A 14,044-nucleotide genomic window follows, 5' to 3' on the forward strand; every position below is an offset into this window, starting at 1 on the left:
ACAACCGAATTTCCAACGTGTAGGACGTGTGGGTCCTATTATTATATATTAGGTTATTTAAAATCGTTTTTTATGACGGAGTGATTATCCTTACCACATCATTTTATTTATGTTTTGATATTCGGTATCTATTTGCCGTTGCTGACATGTCTTTTGTAGTCATTGGGTCCCGCCGCAACGCGCGGGCGGAAAATAACTAGTTGGATATAAGATTAGAATTAACTCTACACGTTTGGAAGAAAATGACAATATATAAATAGTTACGAGCAATAAATGTAAAATAAGAAACTCCTAGAGGACAACTTATGTAACTTAATTGACAATACTCGCTCATTATTATTCATGACGGGTGAGTATAACAAAATTACACTCCGCTCCAACATCGACCCAAAATCGATTTCTCCCTTGCAAAAAGTTGTTCTGAAACAAACACTCATTGCATCTATGGATCATCATAAACAAGTTTCAGATCAACAAGTTCGAAAACCGGCTTCACCGACCAAGTGTTCGGCTCATGGGATCAGTGAGGTCACTATCACCACCGGTGTACCGGCAAAAACAAGTCCGGTGGCTTCATCGGAAAAAGGCTCCGGAGATTGCACCGGCAAGGTGGATGATCAGGTGATCACTTTCTTATCTCTTTCTTTAGCATGCAAATTTATTACTTGTATTTTAATTAAAATAAAATATTGTGTATCCTGCTTCAAAAAACGAGAATGCATTTAATCATGATCTTATAAATTTTATGTATTGATTTTGAGTTAAATACTATAAAAAAAACTTTTTTTTTTCATAATTTGAAATGCTTAACATTTTAACAATATTGGTAATTATATTTATTTTTCTTTAATATTTTCTTGAACAGCGATTTAAATATTTTTTAACATAAATACACCACAACTAGCACTGTACAAAATTTAAACTTCTAATCTTTTTTATTTGTAAAGGACATCACTAATTTCTCTTGAGGACTTTTATAAAAGAGATTAGATGTGCAATATAATCTCATCAAAATTTTGATAAAAAGAGATTTAAGGTGTGTAAGTATATTCACATAGATTAGGTATGCAATATAATCTCATCAAAATTTGATAAAATGAGATTTAAGGTGTGTAAGTATATTGACATGAGAACTTTTGTAAAGCGGTAAAAGTGTCGTAAGACAGTGTTACACGTCAGTAGATAACTACATATAGCATACACGTTAGCAAGAACCTTACATGGCATACACGCTAACAAAAAATCATCTCTCTACGTATGAAAATGTATTTTAATTAAGTTTATCGAACGTTACAAGATTTGAGTGATGGTTTTTAAGATTAAAAAAAATATTACAAAAAAAATCATATAAATATAACTAGTAGAATATTGGCATATAAATATTTCTCAACATTTTGTTAGTTGAAAACACATAACTACCAATGATTTTTTGGTCTAGTGGTCAAGGAGGAGGTGAGACACTTTGCTTCTCTTAAGGTCCTGGGTCAAATCCAGGCATGTGGATTTTAATACTAACATACTAACTACTAATCCGGTTAGCGTCATCTTAACTATACGTCGTTCAAAAAAAACTCAATAAAACTGGGTGGTGTGAGGTGAAGGCTTCTAAATCCCCTCCCTCCAAATGGATGGTTCTCATTGGTTCACCTAAATCGCCACCAAGTATCTCTTTTCATGCTCACTATTCCACTCACAAGTCACAACCCCTCTTTGGAGCTTTTTTGGCGCCCTCTAGGCGGTGTACGAGGCGTTAACAATATTAGTTATAGTGTACAAATTCTCTTTTTAGTTTTTGTTTCAATATATAATTTTTATATATGAAAATCAAATCTTCTATATTTATTTGGTCTCTTTTTAAGAAACATTTTAAAGGTTTTATAAGAAAAAAGAATACTTGATTTGATAGTTAATATGAAAAAAAATAATAGAGTAAACTTCAGTTTTGCTCCCTGTGGTTTGGTCACTTTAACGGTTTTGCCCCAAACCTTTAAAAATAGCCATTTTACTTCCTGATGTTTTGGTTTTGTTGCCAGTTTGCTCCCTGGGGGGAGCAAAATGGAAAAACAAACAATTTGAATGGAGTTAGAGGCGGGGAGCAAACTGGTAAAAAAACTGAGACATCAGGGAGTAAAATGACTATTTTTAAAGGTTTGGAGCAAAACCGTTAGAGTGACCAAACCACAGGGAGCAAAACGGAAGTTTACTCAAAATAATATTTATATAAAAAGTCATCTAATAGTTTAATTTAAATGGACATACTCATGGCATTATAGCCTAGTGGTATTTTGGGGGTGGGTTAAGACTTATGACCAATAGGTCATGGGTTCGATTCCCACAAAGGGGGTTTTTCTCATATTTATTGGGTTTCCTCCTGAATTGGTGTATAGGCATTATTGCCTACTGGAGATGGATATGATCGGGTGGTTCTACTGGTGGCACAATGATACTCCAGTGGTCCGTCAGTAATCCAAATTTGCCGTTAAAAAAAAATAAAAAAAATTAAATGGACATTGAACATGAATAAGACGCTTTAAGGGTTATGAATGATTATTAGATACTCAAAAGTCATAACCTCAAAGTGATATAAGCGTGCTCTCGTGGAAGGCTTTCATGATTAAACTTCAATCTATATAAAAAGAAAAACCTTTTATTTTTAGTTTTTAGGAAATATATATTTTTTTAACTACTATAAACTACACTTTTTTACACCTTATCTATATGGTAAGAGACTTTCCCTTTTTACCATTGAGTTACAACTCAAGTGACGTATTTTCTCACGTCATATCTTGATATTTTTGTTGTTTAGTTTTAAATAGCAATCAATATTTTTATAAAGTTGGATATTATAAAACTACAAGATGTTTTATTTTATATTTTATAGTTTTCAATTTGGTCACTAAACTCAGTAAAAGTATTTTTCAGTTTTTATGTCATTAAAGAACAATATATTTTCTCAAATGTATGTTTTGTGTTATTTATTGGCAAATAACGATTTATTAAGTGTAATATCATATTATAATTGATAACATGAAATATTAAGATAATTATGATGTTATTTTATGTGGTTACTTTACTAAATCTCATGATTAGTATCAATAGCTGATGTTGGCTCTTGCAAGAACAATAAGGATTATATAGAAGGTTTGAAGATTTTTAGCACGTGCTAATAGTTAATTAAAATAGATTAAGCATTGATTGTTGATAGTTAATTAAAACAGATTAAGCATTAATTGTTGATAGTTCATTAACTAAAGTGTAGTCCCCTCGTAATGAGACCACCCGTAGTGGTGAGTTATTTGGGCATGTTTTGGCCCATAATGCCTCAAAACGCCCCACACACCTCTCCTGGGCGTTTTTGTCCAAAAAGTTGTGTTAGGCGTTTCCTCAAGCGCGGCTCCTCAAACTTGATTTGACCAATAAGAAATTTCCAACTCATTTATGATAATATTATTTGTGTTATTTTTCTAAAAAGATAATAATTGAGTAATCATTGTTGGGATAAGGCTAGAGGGTATGGTGCCCATCCTTCCTTGGAGGATAATCCGCCACGTATGCGCCACATTATAGTCCTCCCAATGATGGTCCATCCCACAAAACTAGTGGAAATGAGAGGATGGTCCTAGATGATCCTACCCCATCACTTTTATGTTTTTTATTTTTTTAATCTTCTATTTTTTTTAACATTTAACAAATAAATTAACAAAATATTTTCATTAATAATAAAAAACATTACATAAACTTAAAAAAACATAGACTAAAAAAACATAAACTTAAAAAAATTCTAATATATTAAAAAAAGCTACTAGTCTTCGTCCTCCATGTGGTCTTCTAGTTCGTTTTAAGCGTTGTTCCAAATATACTGGTATTTAATTTAAATATAGCCGTTACTTTTTAAATTAAAAGTTGAATTTAATTTTTTTAACGGTCATAAATCAATGGGGGCCCACCAATTTTGGATCGTCTCAAACGTCAAGACCCCGACGGAGAGGACGGGGACCGGGGGGGGGGGGATGGTGTTCCGTCGGCACCGGTCCTCGACGGGTATGGGGACGTACTCCATACCGCACAGCCTTATAAGTCATTATACCACTACACCCCTTTTTACGTTCACCTCTCATAATGGCCCATATGTCACATGTCACTTCATACCCAAGAGGACATTATGATAATGTCTCACTACACATGATCTAAGTGGTAAGGGTTCTAGTTTCGTTAAAAGTAAAATGAAGTATTTATGAGTAGTTAGTTTGTTGTTAAAAGTTAGCTTGTTGTTAAAAAAACACCCAATAAAGAAGAGGAAGAGGGACATGGGTGGGTGGATGGGTTGTGTTCTTCACATAAGCATTATCACACCCTCTCTCGTCCTTTCAATTTCTTTTTCTTCCTAAACGAAGATGTCTTAATTTTATAGACAAGTTTTCGTTTTTTTTTTTTTTACCCTCTCTCCTCCATTTCTCTATCCTCTTACTTCCACCTAGGTTTCGAATTATATCTAAACACGTCGTTGGAGATGCTCTAATAGGATATAAATGATACCATATCAAATTTGTCATTCGATTACTGACATAATTGTTATACAATATTCTATAATATATAATTTTAATGTACACATTACATATTAAACATTGTGTTGTTTCCTTTTTTATATAAAAGAAATTGAGATAAAGTAATAAAAATACTATACTAATACAAGGGTAACTATTAGATATATAATTAAATTAAAACATCAAATTTGACACTACATTATAGGAGTAAGATCAAATAAAAAGTTTGTTTTACCTAAGTAGGATGAGAAGCAATCTTAACCATTCATTTTTCAAATCAATGGTTGAGATGAAAGTGTAAGAGAAAGGAGGAGTGCAAGGGTATCTTGGGAAAATCATATTTATGGACTTTCTCTCTCCACATGCAAGACACATGCATATTCCACCCTCATTTTTTAAACGTTCATAACTTTTTTATACGATATTATTTTTTCATAAAAATTTCACCGTAAAATCAAGCGTTTTTTATCTTTAATTTGAGTACCATATTGCTATATAAAATATGAAGACTAAAAAAACCCACTAAAATGTGTTGTATTTCTATGTTGTATAATATTTTTTTGTGCTGGATTTTTGTACTATATTTTTGTGCTAAATTTTTTGTGTTGAATTTTTTTGTCTTAAAATTTTTTTTTCTCATTTTTTTTGTGCTGGATTTTTTTGTACTACATTTTTTTGCTGAATTTTTTCGTGCTATATTTTTTTGTACTATATTTTTTTGTGCTATATTTTTTGTACTACATTTTTCGTGCTATATTTTTTTGTACTAGATTTTTTGTGCTGGATTTTTTTGTACTAGATTTTTTTTGTTGTATTTTTAAAAAACAAAAAGGGTGTCACATGTCCTTCTCACGACTATTTATAAGGACCAAATTGCCATTCATTCCTACTTATTAGGAGTGCTACATGTCATCATCACAATCCTTCTTAGGCTACTCAGGGAAAATCCACTTTTTAGTGGATCCTTCCCCCTATATTATATACATACGATATATATATATATATATATATATATATATATATATATATATAGGACAAAGATCCGTTAGGAACCACCCTTTATTGCGAGAACCGCGAGAACCAGTGTGAACACAAACAGTAATACCTAAAAAAATCTAAAAAACACTCAAAAAATTTTTTTTTATTTTTTTACTATTTTTATATAAAAATCGCTACTTTTAGTATCCAAAAAAAAAACCTTTTTTTTTAATTTTTTTTTAAAAAAAAAAAATTTTTTTTTTGGCTACTAAAAGTAGCGATTTGAACATAAAAAATAGTAAAAAAATAAAAAAAAAAGTTTAGATTTTTTTTTGATTTTTTTTTATTTTTTTAGATTTTTTAGGTTTTTTGGGGGGTTTAGTTTTTAGCATTTTAGCTTGGGGGGGGGGGGGGGGTTTAGGTTTTTGGGGGGTGGGGAGGGGGGTTTAGGTTTTGGGGGGGGGGGGGTTAGGTTTTTTTTTAGGTTTTTTGAGGGTTTTAGTTTTTAGCATTTAGCTTGGGGGGGGGGGGGGTTAGGTTTTTGGGGGAGGGGGGGGGTTAGGTTTTTTTTTGGGGGGGGGGGGTGGGGGGGTTTAGGTTTTTGGGGGTGGGGGGTGGGGGTTAGGTTTTTTTAGGGTTTTTTTAGCTATTTTAGCTTGTGTTCACATTGGTTCTCGCGGTTCTCGCAATAAAGGTGGTTCTCGCATGAACCTTACCCTATATATATATATATATATATATATATAGGGGATGGTTCAAATGAAAACCACTTTTAACGCGAAAACTCGAAAACTAACTAAAAAAAGCCTAAAAAACACACAAAAATTTTTTTTTTTTTTTTTCAATTTTTTTAATAAAAATCGCTAGTTTTTATATATAAAAAAAAACTTTTTTTTCAAAAAAAAAAAAAAAAAAAAAAAATTTGTGTAGTGCACATGTGTAATAATACACATGTGTAGTACACAGACACATGTGCAGTATTACACATGTGCACTACACAAAAATTTTTTTTTTTTTTTTTTTTTTGAAATTTTTTTTTTAATAAAAAACCTGCGAAAATTTGATTGAAAAAAAAATTTTTTTAAAAAAAAAATTTTTTGCATGTTTTTTTGGCTTTTTTTAATTAGTTTTCGAGTTTTCGCGTTAACTAGTGATTTTCATTTGAACCTTCCCCTATATATATATATATATATATATGGATTAGTTTATCTATATTGGTGTGGGGCAGTGGCGGAACTAAGGGGGGTCCGGAGGGTCCGTTGACCCTCCGGTCGCTGGCCGGTCATGTAACCTTTAATCAGTCATCCTATTGAGTTTTTGTATCTTGACCCCTTAGATTTTCAGTTGACAAATAAATGAAGCGAAAAGAATAAAGAAAAAAGTGCAAAAGAACGATCACCGGAAAAAATTCCGAGAGGTGCCATAGTTGCAGCTGAAATGAAAGTGAAGAAGATGATACATTGGAGAAGGTGCAAGTTAAAGCATGTAATAAAAAAAAGCCTACGATCTACTAGTCAACATAGTAGTTGTACTATGCTCCCTTCTTTTAAAAGTGATAAAAAAGTATATATAAATAATAATGGTATGTGTTTCAGTATTTATTTTTTCCCCTTCATTTATTTCATTTAATTTAGAAAATGTCAAAAATTTTTAATTTATCATTCTTTTAGCTTTTACTGACTTTTTATATATTAAAATAATAATAATAATAATTATTATTATTATTATACACTAGCATATATATATATATATATATATATATATTGACCCTCCGGATCAAAATTTCTGGTTCCGCCACTGGTGTGGGGTTTCACCGATTATGCTTTAGTCTATGGAAGTTTGAGTGAAACGGGGTCATATGATATTGATGGGTGGCATGGTTAAAAGATGATGATGGTATGTGGTCGGTTTGAATAAAACAATACTAATAATAAATAGTACTACAATTAATGATAGTAATATACAATTTAATTAATACAATAGTAAAGTAATATATACATATAACTATAAGTGTTATTTGGTAAACATGAACTTTTATGAGTATCTTTCTATACTAATAAACAAAAATCATTTTTGGACACGTGTCACTCTTTAGTAATTTTTCACAACTTATTTTCTTATTTATCTCTTTTATTAAATAATAATAATAATAATATTAAACATCAATTTAACTAAATCTATTTATCTCTTTTGTTTAATTGATTTATTTTTTAACTCTAAAGTTTCAATCTTTGGCAATTTAAGTCTAAAGTTTCAATCTTTGGTATTTTAACCCCTTTGATTAATTTGATTTTTCACTTCTAATTCAAAAGTTTTCATCTTTTGCAATTTAACCCCTTTAATTTTTTTTACTTTCAATCCAAAACTTTTCATCTTTTGCAATTTAATCTCAACATTTTTTTACTTTCAACTTTAGTCTCTTATATACTTTTCATCTTTCATAAGTTCTCCGTTTAACGTGTCGTTCTAAATTTCTGACTTAACACGCCGCAACGTGCGTGTGGGGTTCAACGTCTTTTCATCTATTTTTTCCTGTTTGACATGTCCGTCGCAGCGCGTCTATTTTTCCCCATTTGATAGGTCTATCGCAACGTGCGAGTCAGAGATCGATTTAGTTATTTTTTCCTTGGTTTTACATACAGGCTCGTGGTCATGTGAGAAACATTTTCCTTTCATCTAACATGATATATAACTATTGAATCCCCCGCCGCATTGCGGCAGGTGATAAATCTAGTGATCATAATAAACGATTTTGAATTATTTTATCAAAAGATGTTTAAGAATGTTCATTAACATATAGTTATTCTGTCATATGGATAAACACGATGACATGATACTTACATATATTTTGATAAATCAGTAAATCACATAAACATGATAGATTGGATTTCTTTTTATTTAATCTGTAATAAACTTTGATCAGTCACATTGTCACATTATTTGGTATTTATAGTTGCATTTTCTAACAATTTTCTTTGATCTTTATTTCTTTTGGATGAACATTAAAGAGTTTAGCCACATGTTTTATGATATAAAACAAAATAAACTACTTATTTATTGTTTTAATTAAAACTTTTAAAATTAAATAATTTCTTATTATATATTATACTTCCAAGAAATATAAAACTTTACCTCCATCATAGCTCAAATTTCAAATATTTTTTTACGTTAATATGTGAAATTTATAAATGCATTTATATCATGTTTGTTTATTAATAGTTTAGTATTTTTCTTTAGACTTGAAGAAAGTAATAACCATAATAATAACCTATTATATTATATTAAAGTACATACTTTCTTAAAGATAAAAAATTTAGTTGTGATTTATAAATGTTAACATTTAAACTTAGGTATGAAATGGCAAGCTCACACAACCCTTCTAGATCTACACATTTTGTCCACGATAGTGTTAGAACTCTCAATACATTTTCAACACCTTTGTACTCCTCAACTACAAGGTCATTAACAATAATAAATGTAAAGACAAATGTATTAGTATAGTTTGTCTATAAGAATAAACAATATTACTAAACAGACGATAATTATAAATATAAACTTACAGACATATTTATCGTGCTTAGAACCTTATTTACATGATATTAAACGAGCCCATTTAACAAAAAACAAATTTTAAATAAAAAAACCACAAGAACAATATAATTGACAATGTTTGGACAATTTGGTTTATTTAATAGAAGATTCTAGGTCACTAGCGTCAGTGACGAAACTTGAGATTTCTGACCGCAAGGTCAAAAACATATATGCCCAAATATTTCTAAGTTGTAAAAGTCCCGCCTAGGCTCCGAGTACTCCCCGAGTACTCGCTACAAGGTCAGCTGCCGAGGCCCGAGTATTGTTCGCCTAGGCCAATTACTCCCCGAGTAATCTCCGCCTAGGCCGAGTACTTCCCGAATACTCCCGAGTACTCTCAAAGACTAGGGAACGCCTAGCAACTTTTGCAACCATGATTTCTATAGAATCAGAGGTTGATTGAAAACGTATATATTAAAAAATTTATATACAACTACATATTCTTCACTACTGGACGCCGTCCATTACAACGAGCCTAAGTTGATTTATTATTATTATTTAAAAAAAAAAAACAAAAAAAGATATTAATCATGCTTATTAAAACAAACACTTGAGTACTTGACTTTAGATTCTGTTTACCCCATCTTGCCACGCCCTCTTTCTCTCCGATGGCCGATTACCTGGGAAGAAGCTAACAAAACCCCATTAATATCATCGTCACCTGTTCATGGTTCGTATATATATTCTAACCCTATATTTCTTTTATATCTAAACTCCATTTTTTATAAGTTAATGTTCGTAACTGCCAGCATCGATTGTATCTATATGCATCATCTTACCAAATTAATTAGGTTACATGGATTCTGCGATTTGAAAGTAGTTAATTTTGTTTGATAGATCTGAAATACTTGATAGAGTTGACCTAATTAATGGTGATCAATGTAACTTTGCGTATAGCTGATTGTATGTATCATCAACTTTGTGTTAATCTCAAGGTTTTTGAACTGGTCAACTGTTTCTTCAGTTTTGGTCAACTTTGGTCACTTGTTGTTTAAGTTTGATCCTTGTGTTGACTAGTCAACTTTTTTAAGTTTTATTTAGTAATTAAAAGAAAAAAAATGAATTACTTGATAAAGTAACTGAAATGTAAAAGACATGAGAGAGATGCAATTTCTGGTTGTACTTTCGCGCCTCAGCTTTCGGGGCCCCGGGTTTTAAAATGTGCGCATGAGGCACACATAGGCGTCAAGTGCAAGATGGTTCGCCTTAGACAATCAGAAGGTTTCAGGCGCATGTTGTAGAAAAACCATAGGTGAGGCGCGCACCTCATGTGCATGGAGAGTTTTTCCATATCAGGTGGTTTGTATAAATGGCCTTTTAGGTTATCTATTGCCAAGTTTCGGGCTGGGATGCTAAAACCCTATAGGAAATATAACTTTCTTATACAAACACCTTGCGTGTAGTGTACAAAAAGCGGTACGCTTTTGCGCTTTGTGCCTCTGCACAGTACCCTATCGCCTCAGTGTGCTTAACGCTTTTCAAAACCAAGTCGGGACCTAAACGCCTCAGAGCGTCTCATGTTTATTTAAAATCAAGCAGTGAAGAATATAGTCATAACCTTGTTATCTTCTTGTTTGTTACTTGTTAAAGCTTCAATCTTTTTTATATTTCTGCAGCTTAAATTCACATTCTGACCTCATTTCGTAACTAAATGCAGAAACTGAGGATCACAACTAACAAACAAACATCCATACCCATGGGAGGATATAACGTAGAATACGCAGGGATCAACGAAGAACAACATTCTCCTAGAACAAATCCCTGTCACAGTTACAAAAAAATCTCGCTTCTGCCCCTAATTTTTCTCATATTCTACGAGGTATCCGGGGGCCCGTTTGGTGTCGAGGATAGCGTTAAGGCAGCCGGCCCGCTTTTAGCTCTTGTCGGGTTCTTAGTCTTCCCATTTATATGGAGTGTACCCGAAGCTTTAATAACTGCCGAAATGGGCACGATGTTTCCGGAAGATGGCGGTTATGTCGTTTGGGTGTCGTCTGCGTTAGGTCAGTATTGGGGGTTTCAACAAGGTTGGATGAAATGGCTTAGTGGGGTCATCGATAACGCGTTATACCCGGTTCTGTTTCTTGATTATTTGAAATCGGGTTTCCCGGCTTTAGGCGACGGGTATCCGCGAATCCTAGCTGTAATAGGTTTGACTGTTGCGTTGACTTATATGAACTTCAGGGGCTTGACGATTGTCGGGTGGGTTGCGGTTCTTTTAGGAGTCTTTTCGATCCTCCCGTTTGTAATTATGGGGTTCGTTTCGGTTCCCAAAATAGACCCGGCGAGATGGCTCGTGGTTGACTTACATATCATAGATTGGAATTTGTACTTAAACACATTGTTTTGGAATCTGAACTATTGGGACTCGATAAGTACGTTAGCGGGTGAGGTCGATAACCCGAAAAAGACACTCCCGAAGGCTTTGTTCTATGCTTTGATATTCGTCATTTGCGGCTACTTTTTCCCTCTGCTTATCGGGACCGGGGCGGTCCCCCTCGACCGCGACCTTTGGACCGACGGGTATTTTTCGGATATCGCAAAAATCGTCGGTGGTGTGTGGTTGAGATGGTGGGTCCAGGCGGGTGCCGCCATGTCAAACATGGGAATGTTTGTAACCGAAATGAGTAGCGACTCGTTTCAACTTCTCGGTATGGCGGAGCGCGGTATGCTTCCCGAGTTTTTCGCTAAACGATCCCGTTACGGGACCCCGGTAATCGGGATATTATTTTCGGCTTCGGGTGTGGTTTTGCTTTCACAGTTGACGTTTCAAGAGATTGTGGCGGCAGAAAACTTTCTTTACTGTTTCGGTATGATCTTGGAGTTTATAGCCTTTGTGCGGTTAAGAATGTTGTATCCAGCCGTTAGCCGGCCTTATAAGATACCGGTTGGAACCGTTGGTGCGGTTCTTATGTGCGTTCCTCCAACCATATTAATTTGTGTGGTTTTGGCTCTGTCAACGCTTAAGGTCATGGCAATAAGCGTTTTTGCTATACTTTTCGGGCTTGTTTTGCAGCCGTTCCTCAAGTATGTCGAGAAGAAAAGATGGGTCAGATTCTCGACTAGTGCTGATCTTCCGGACCTGCATAATGTTGATGAGAATGATGAGTCTTTGTGTCTTAGTGAGTAGTGACATCAATGTGGTTGAGAGCTTGTTTATATTCTGTTGTATGATGACAGTTTTTATGTTTTTTGGTGTTAAAAGTTTAGTAGCCTTTTGTGTTCAAAGTAGGAAATTATAACTTATAAGTTATAACTTATAACAATGCAGCTAAACATGTAGGTATCTGTGACCGATGACTATGATCGCAAACAAGTTTAACCGACCTCTAGCTTGTGGTAATGTCTCGACGGGTGGCTTGTTTTGTGAAAGATTATAGCTTCTAGAGGTGGATACTTTGATCCGTTTACTTATATATGGGTCGATTGAACTTGTGTATTTTTGGAAGGAGAACGGGTTAAACAATTAAGGGATTAGATGTGTTAGCAAAGTCGAGTAGTTCAAACGGGTTTGGCAGTGATCTAAATTTGCCGTTAAAAATAAATAAATGCTTATAATCACCTAATTGATAATCTATATATTGTTAGTTTAAATACATAGTTTTTATAACACCTAAAGCTCGAAGCTCGGTTTTAGAATAAATATAAGTTGTCAAAAGTCTTAAGCTGTGTATTTACATCCTAATCGAGTTACATATTCAGGTTTTCATTAAGCTGGAAATCATTGATGATTATATTAAACAGTAAAGCTTTCGAGTTTCTAAGACTCGAAAGTCGAAACAAATCTTTCAAATTGTAATAAAAAATTTATTGAAAATACTATATTACAGTAGTGTTGTATATTACATAGGTTGATTAGGGAAAAGATCAAATAGTAAGTTAATTTTTGCTAGGAAGGATAGGAAGTCATAGAATTATGACATGTGGCAAATTTTAAAATAAAGAGAAAGGGTATTTTAGTCAATCCAACTCCTTCTTCTTCCTTTTTCAAAACCCAGTAAATTCAAAAACCCACAATTTTCAAAACCCACCATCTTCAACTATTTCTTCACTTTCTATCTCAATAATCACTACATTATAGTGCGATTTTCATCACCAATCAATGATTCAGAACCCGATCAACGTGTTCTTCAGCTTTTTTGAAGAAAACCCAGTTTAATTTCATAAAAAAAATCTCGTTTTTCCGGTGATTTTGGAGATAATCACTCGATTCTTTCGATTCGAGTGTTGATAAGTGTTTCTATCATTCAAATTTCGTCAATTGATGAAGAAATCGGCTTCAATCCATGTAAGAAATTCTTTAATTTTCATTTTCATGATCTGGGTTTTTGATTTATTCATTGCGTTTTACGATCTTTGCGGGGGTCCGGGGGCGGCAGCCCCCGGTAGCGGGGTCCAAGGGGCAGAGCCAGCTCGGAAAATTTTTTTTTCGATTAAATTGCTGTACTAAAAACGCATCAGAAAAATTAGTTTTACAGAAATTGGCTCATTTCGAAGACAGTAATTCGTAGACAATTCAGACAGTTCACGGTGACAGATAGTTTTATGTGTCTATTGCGTTTTAGAAATAAGAGAGTTTTATGTGGTTTCTGGCTATTGCGTTTTAGAAAAAAACACATTTTTAAGTGTTTTTAGTCATTGCGTTTTAGGTAAAACACATTTTTTAGGTGTTTTCAGTCCATTGCGTTTTAGAATGAGTCATTTTTAAGTGTTTTCTGGCCATTGCGTTTTACATATAAGGCATTTCTTTGTGTTTTTGGTGCATTGCGTTTTAGGTAAAACACATTTTTATGTGTTTTCAGTCCATTGCGTTTTAGAAAACAGACATTTTAAGTGTATTCTGGCCATTGCGTTTTACAAATAAGTCATTTCTTTGTGTTTTTGGTGCATTGCGTTTTAGGTAAAACACTTTTTTATGTGTTTTCTGGCCATTG

General features: G+C 33.3%; 1 protein-coding gene across 2 annotated transcripts; it reads left to right on the plus strand.

Annotated features, from left to right (window-relative positions):
* The first annotated feature begins 347 nt into the window (after nt 1-347).
* LOC110899226 (probable polyamine transporter At1g31830) lies at nt 348-12,338 on the plus strand. Of its 2 annotated transcripts, none has more exons than XM_022146104.2 (2): nt 348-621; nt 10,771-12,338. In XM_022146104.2, exons 1-2 carry the CDS (start codon nt 445-447, stop codon nt 12,238-12,240), a joined length of 1,647 nt encoding a protein of 548 aa, XP_022001796.1. In that variant the 5' UTR covers nt 348-444; the 3' UTR covers nt 12,241-12,338. The 2 variants fall into 2 exon arrangements, with proteins under 2 accessions (XP_022001796.1, XP_022001797.1); XM_022146105.2 differs by lacking the exon at nt 348-621 and adding an exon at nt 9,670-9,783.
* The last annotated feature ends 1,706 nt before the right edge of the window (nt 12,339-14,044 follow it).

This window comes from Helianthus annuus, chromosome 13, assembly GCF_002127325.2.
Source record: "Helianthus annuus cultivar XRQ/B chromosome 13, HanXRQr2.0-SUNRISE, whole genome shotgun sequence".
Lineage (NCBI taxonomy): Eukaryota > Viridiplantae > Streptophyta > Magnoliopsida > Asterales > Asteraceae > Helianthus > Helianthus annuus.

Bases quoted from the DNA above. Each gene is read 5' to 3' on its own strand.
- LOC110899226 (XM_022146104.2), top strand. From the start codon at position 445: ATGGATCATCATAAACAAGTTTCAGATCAACAAGTTCGAAAACCGGCT. The intron at 622-10,770 runs GTGATCACTTTC...AACTAAATGCAG, and splicing joins CCGGCAAGGTGGATGATCAG to AAACTGAGGATCACAACTAA.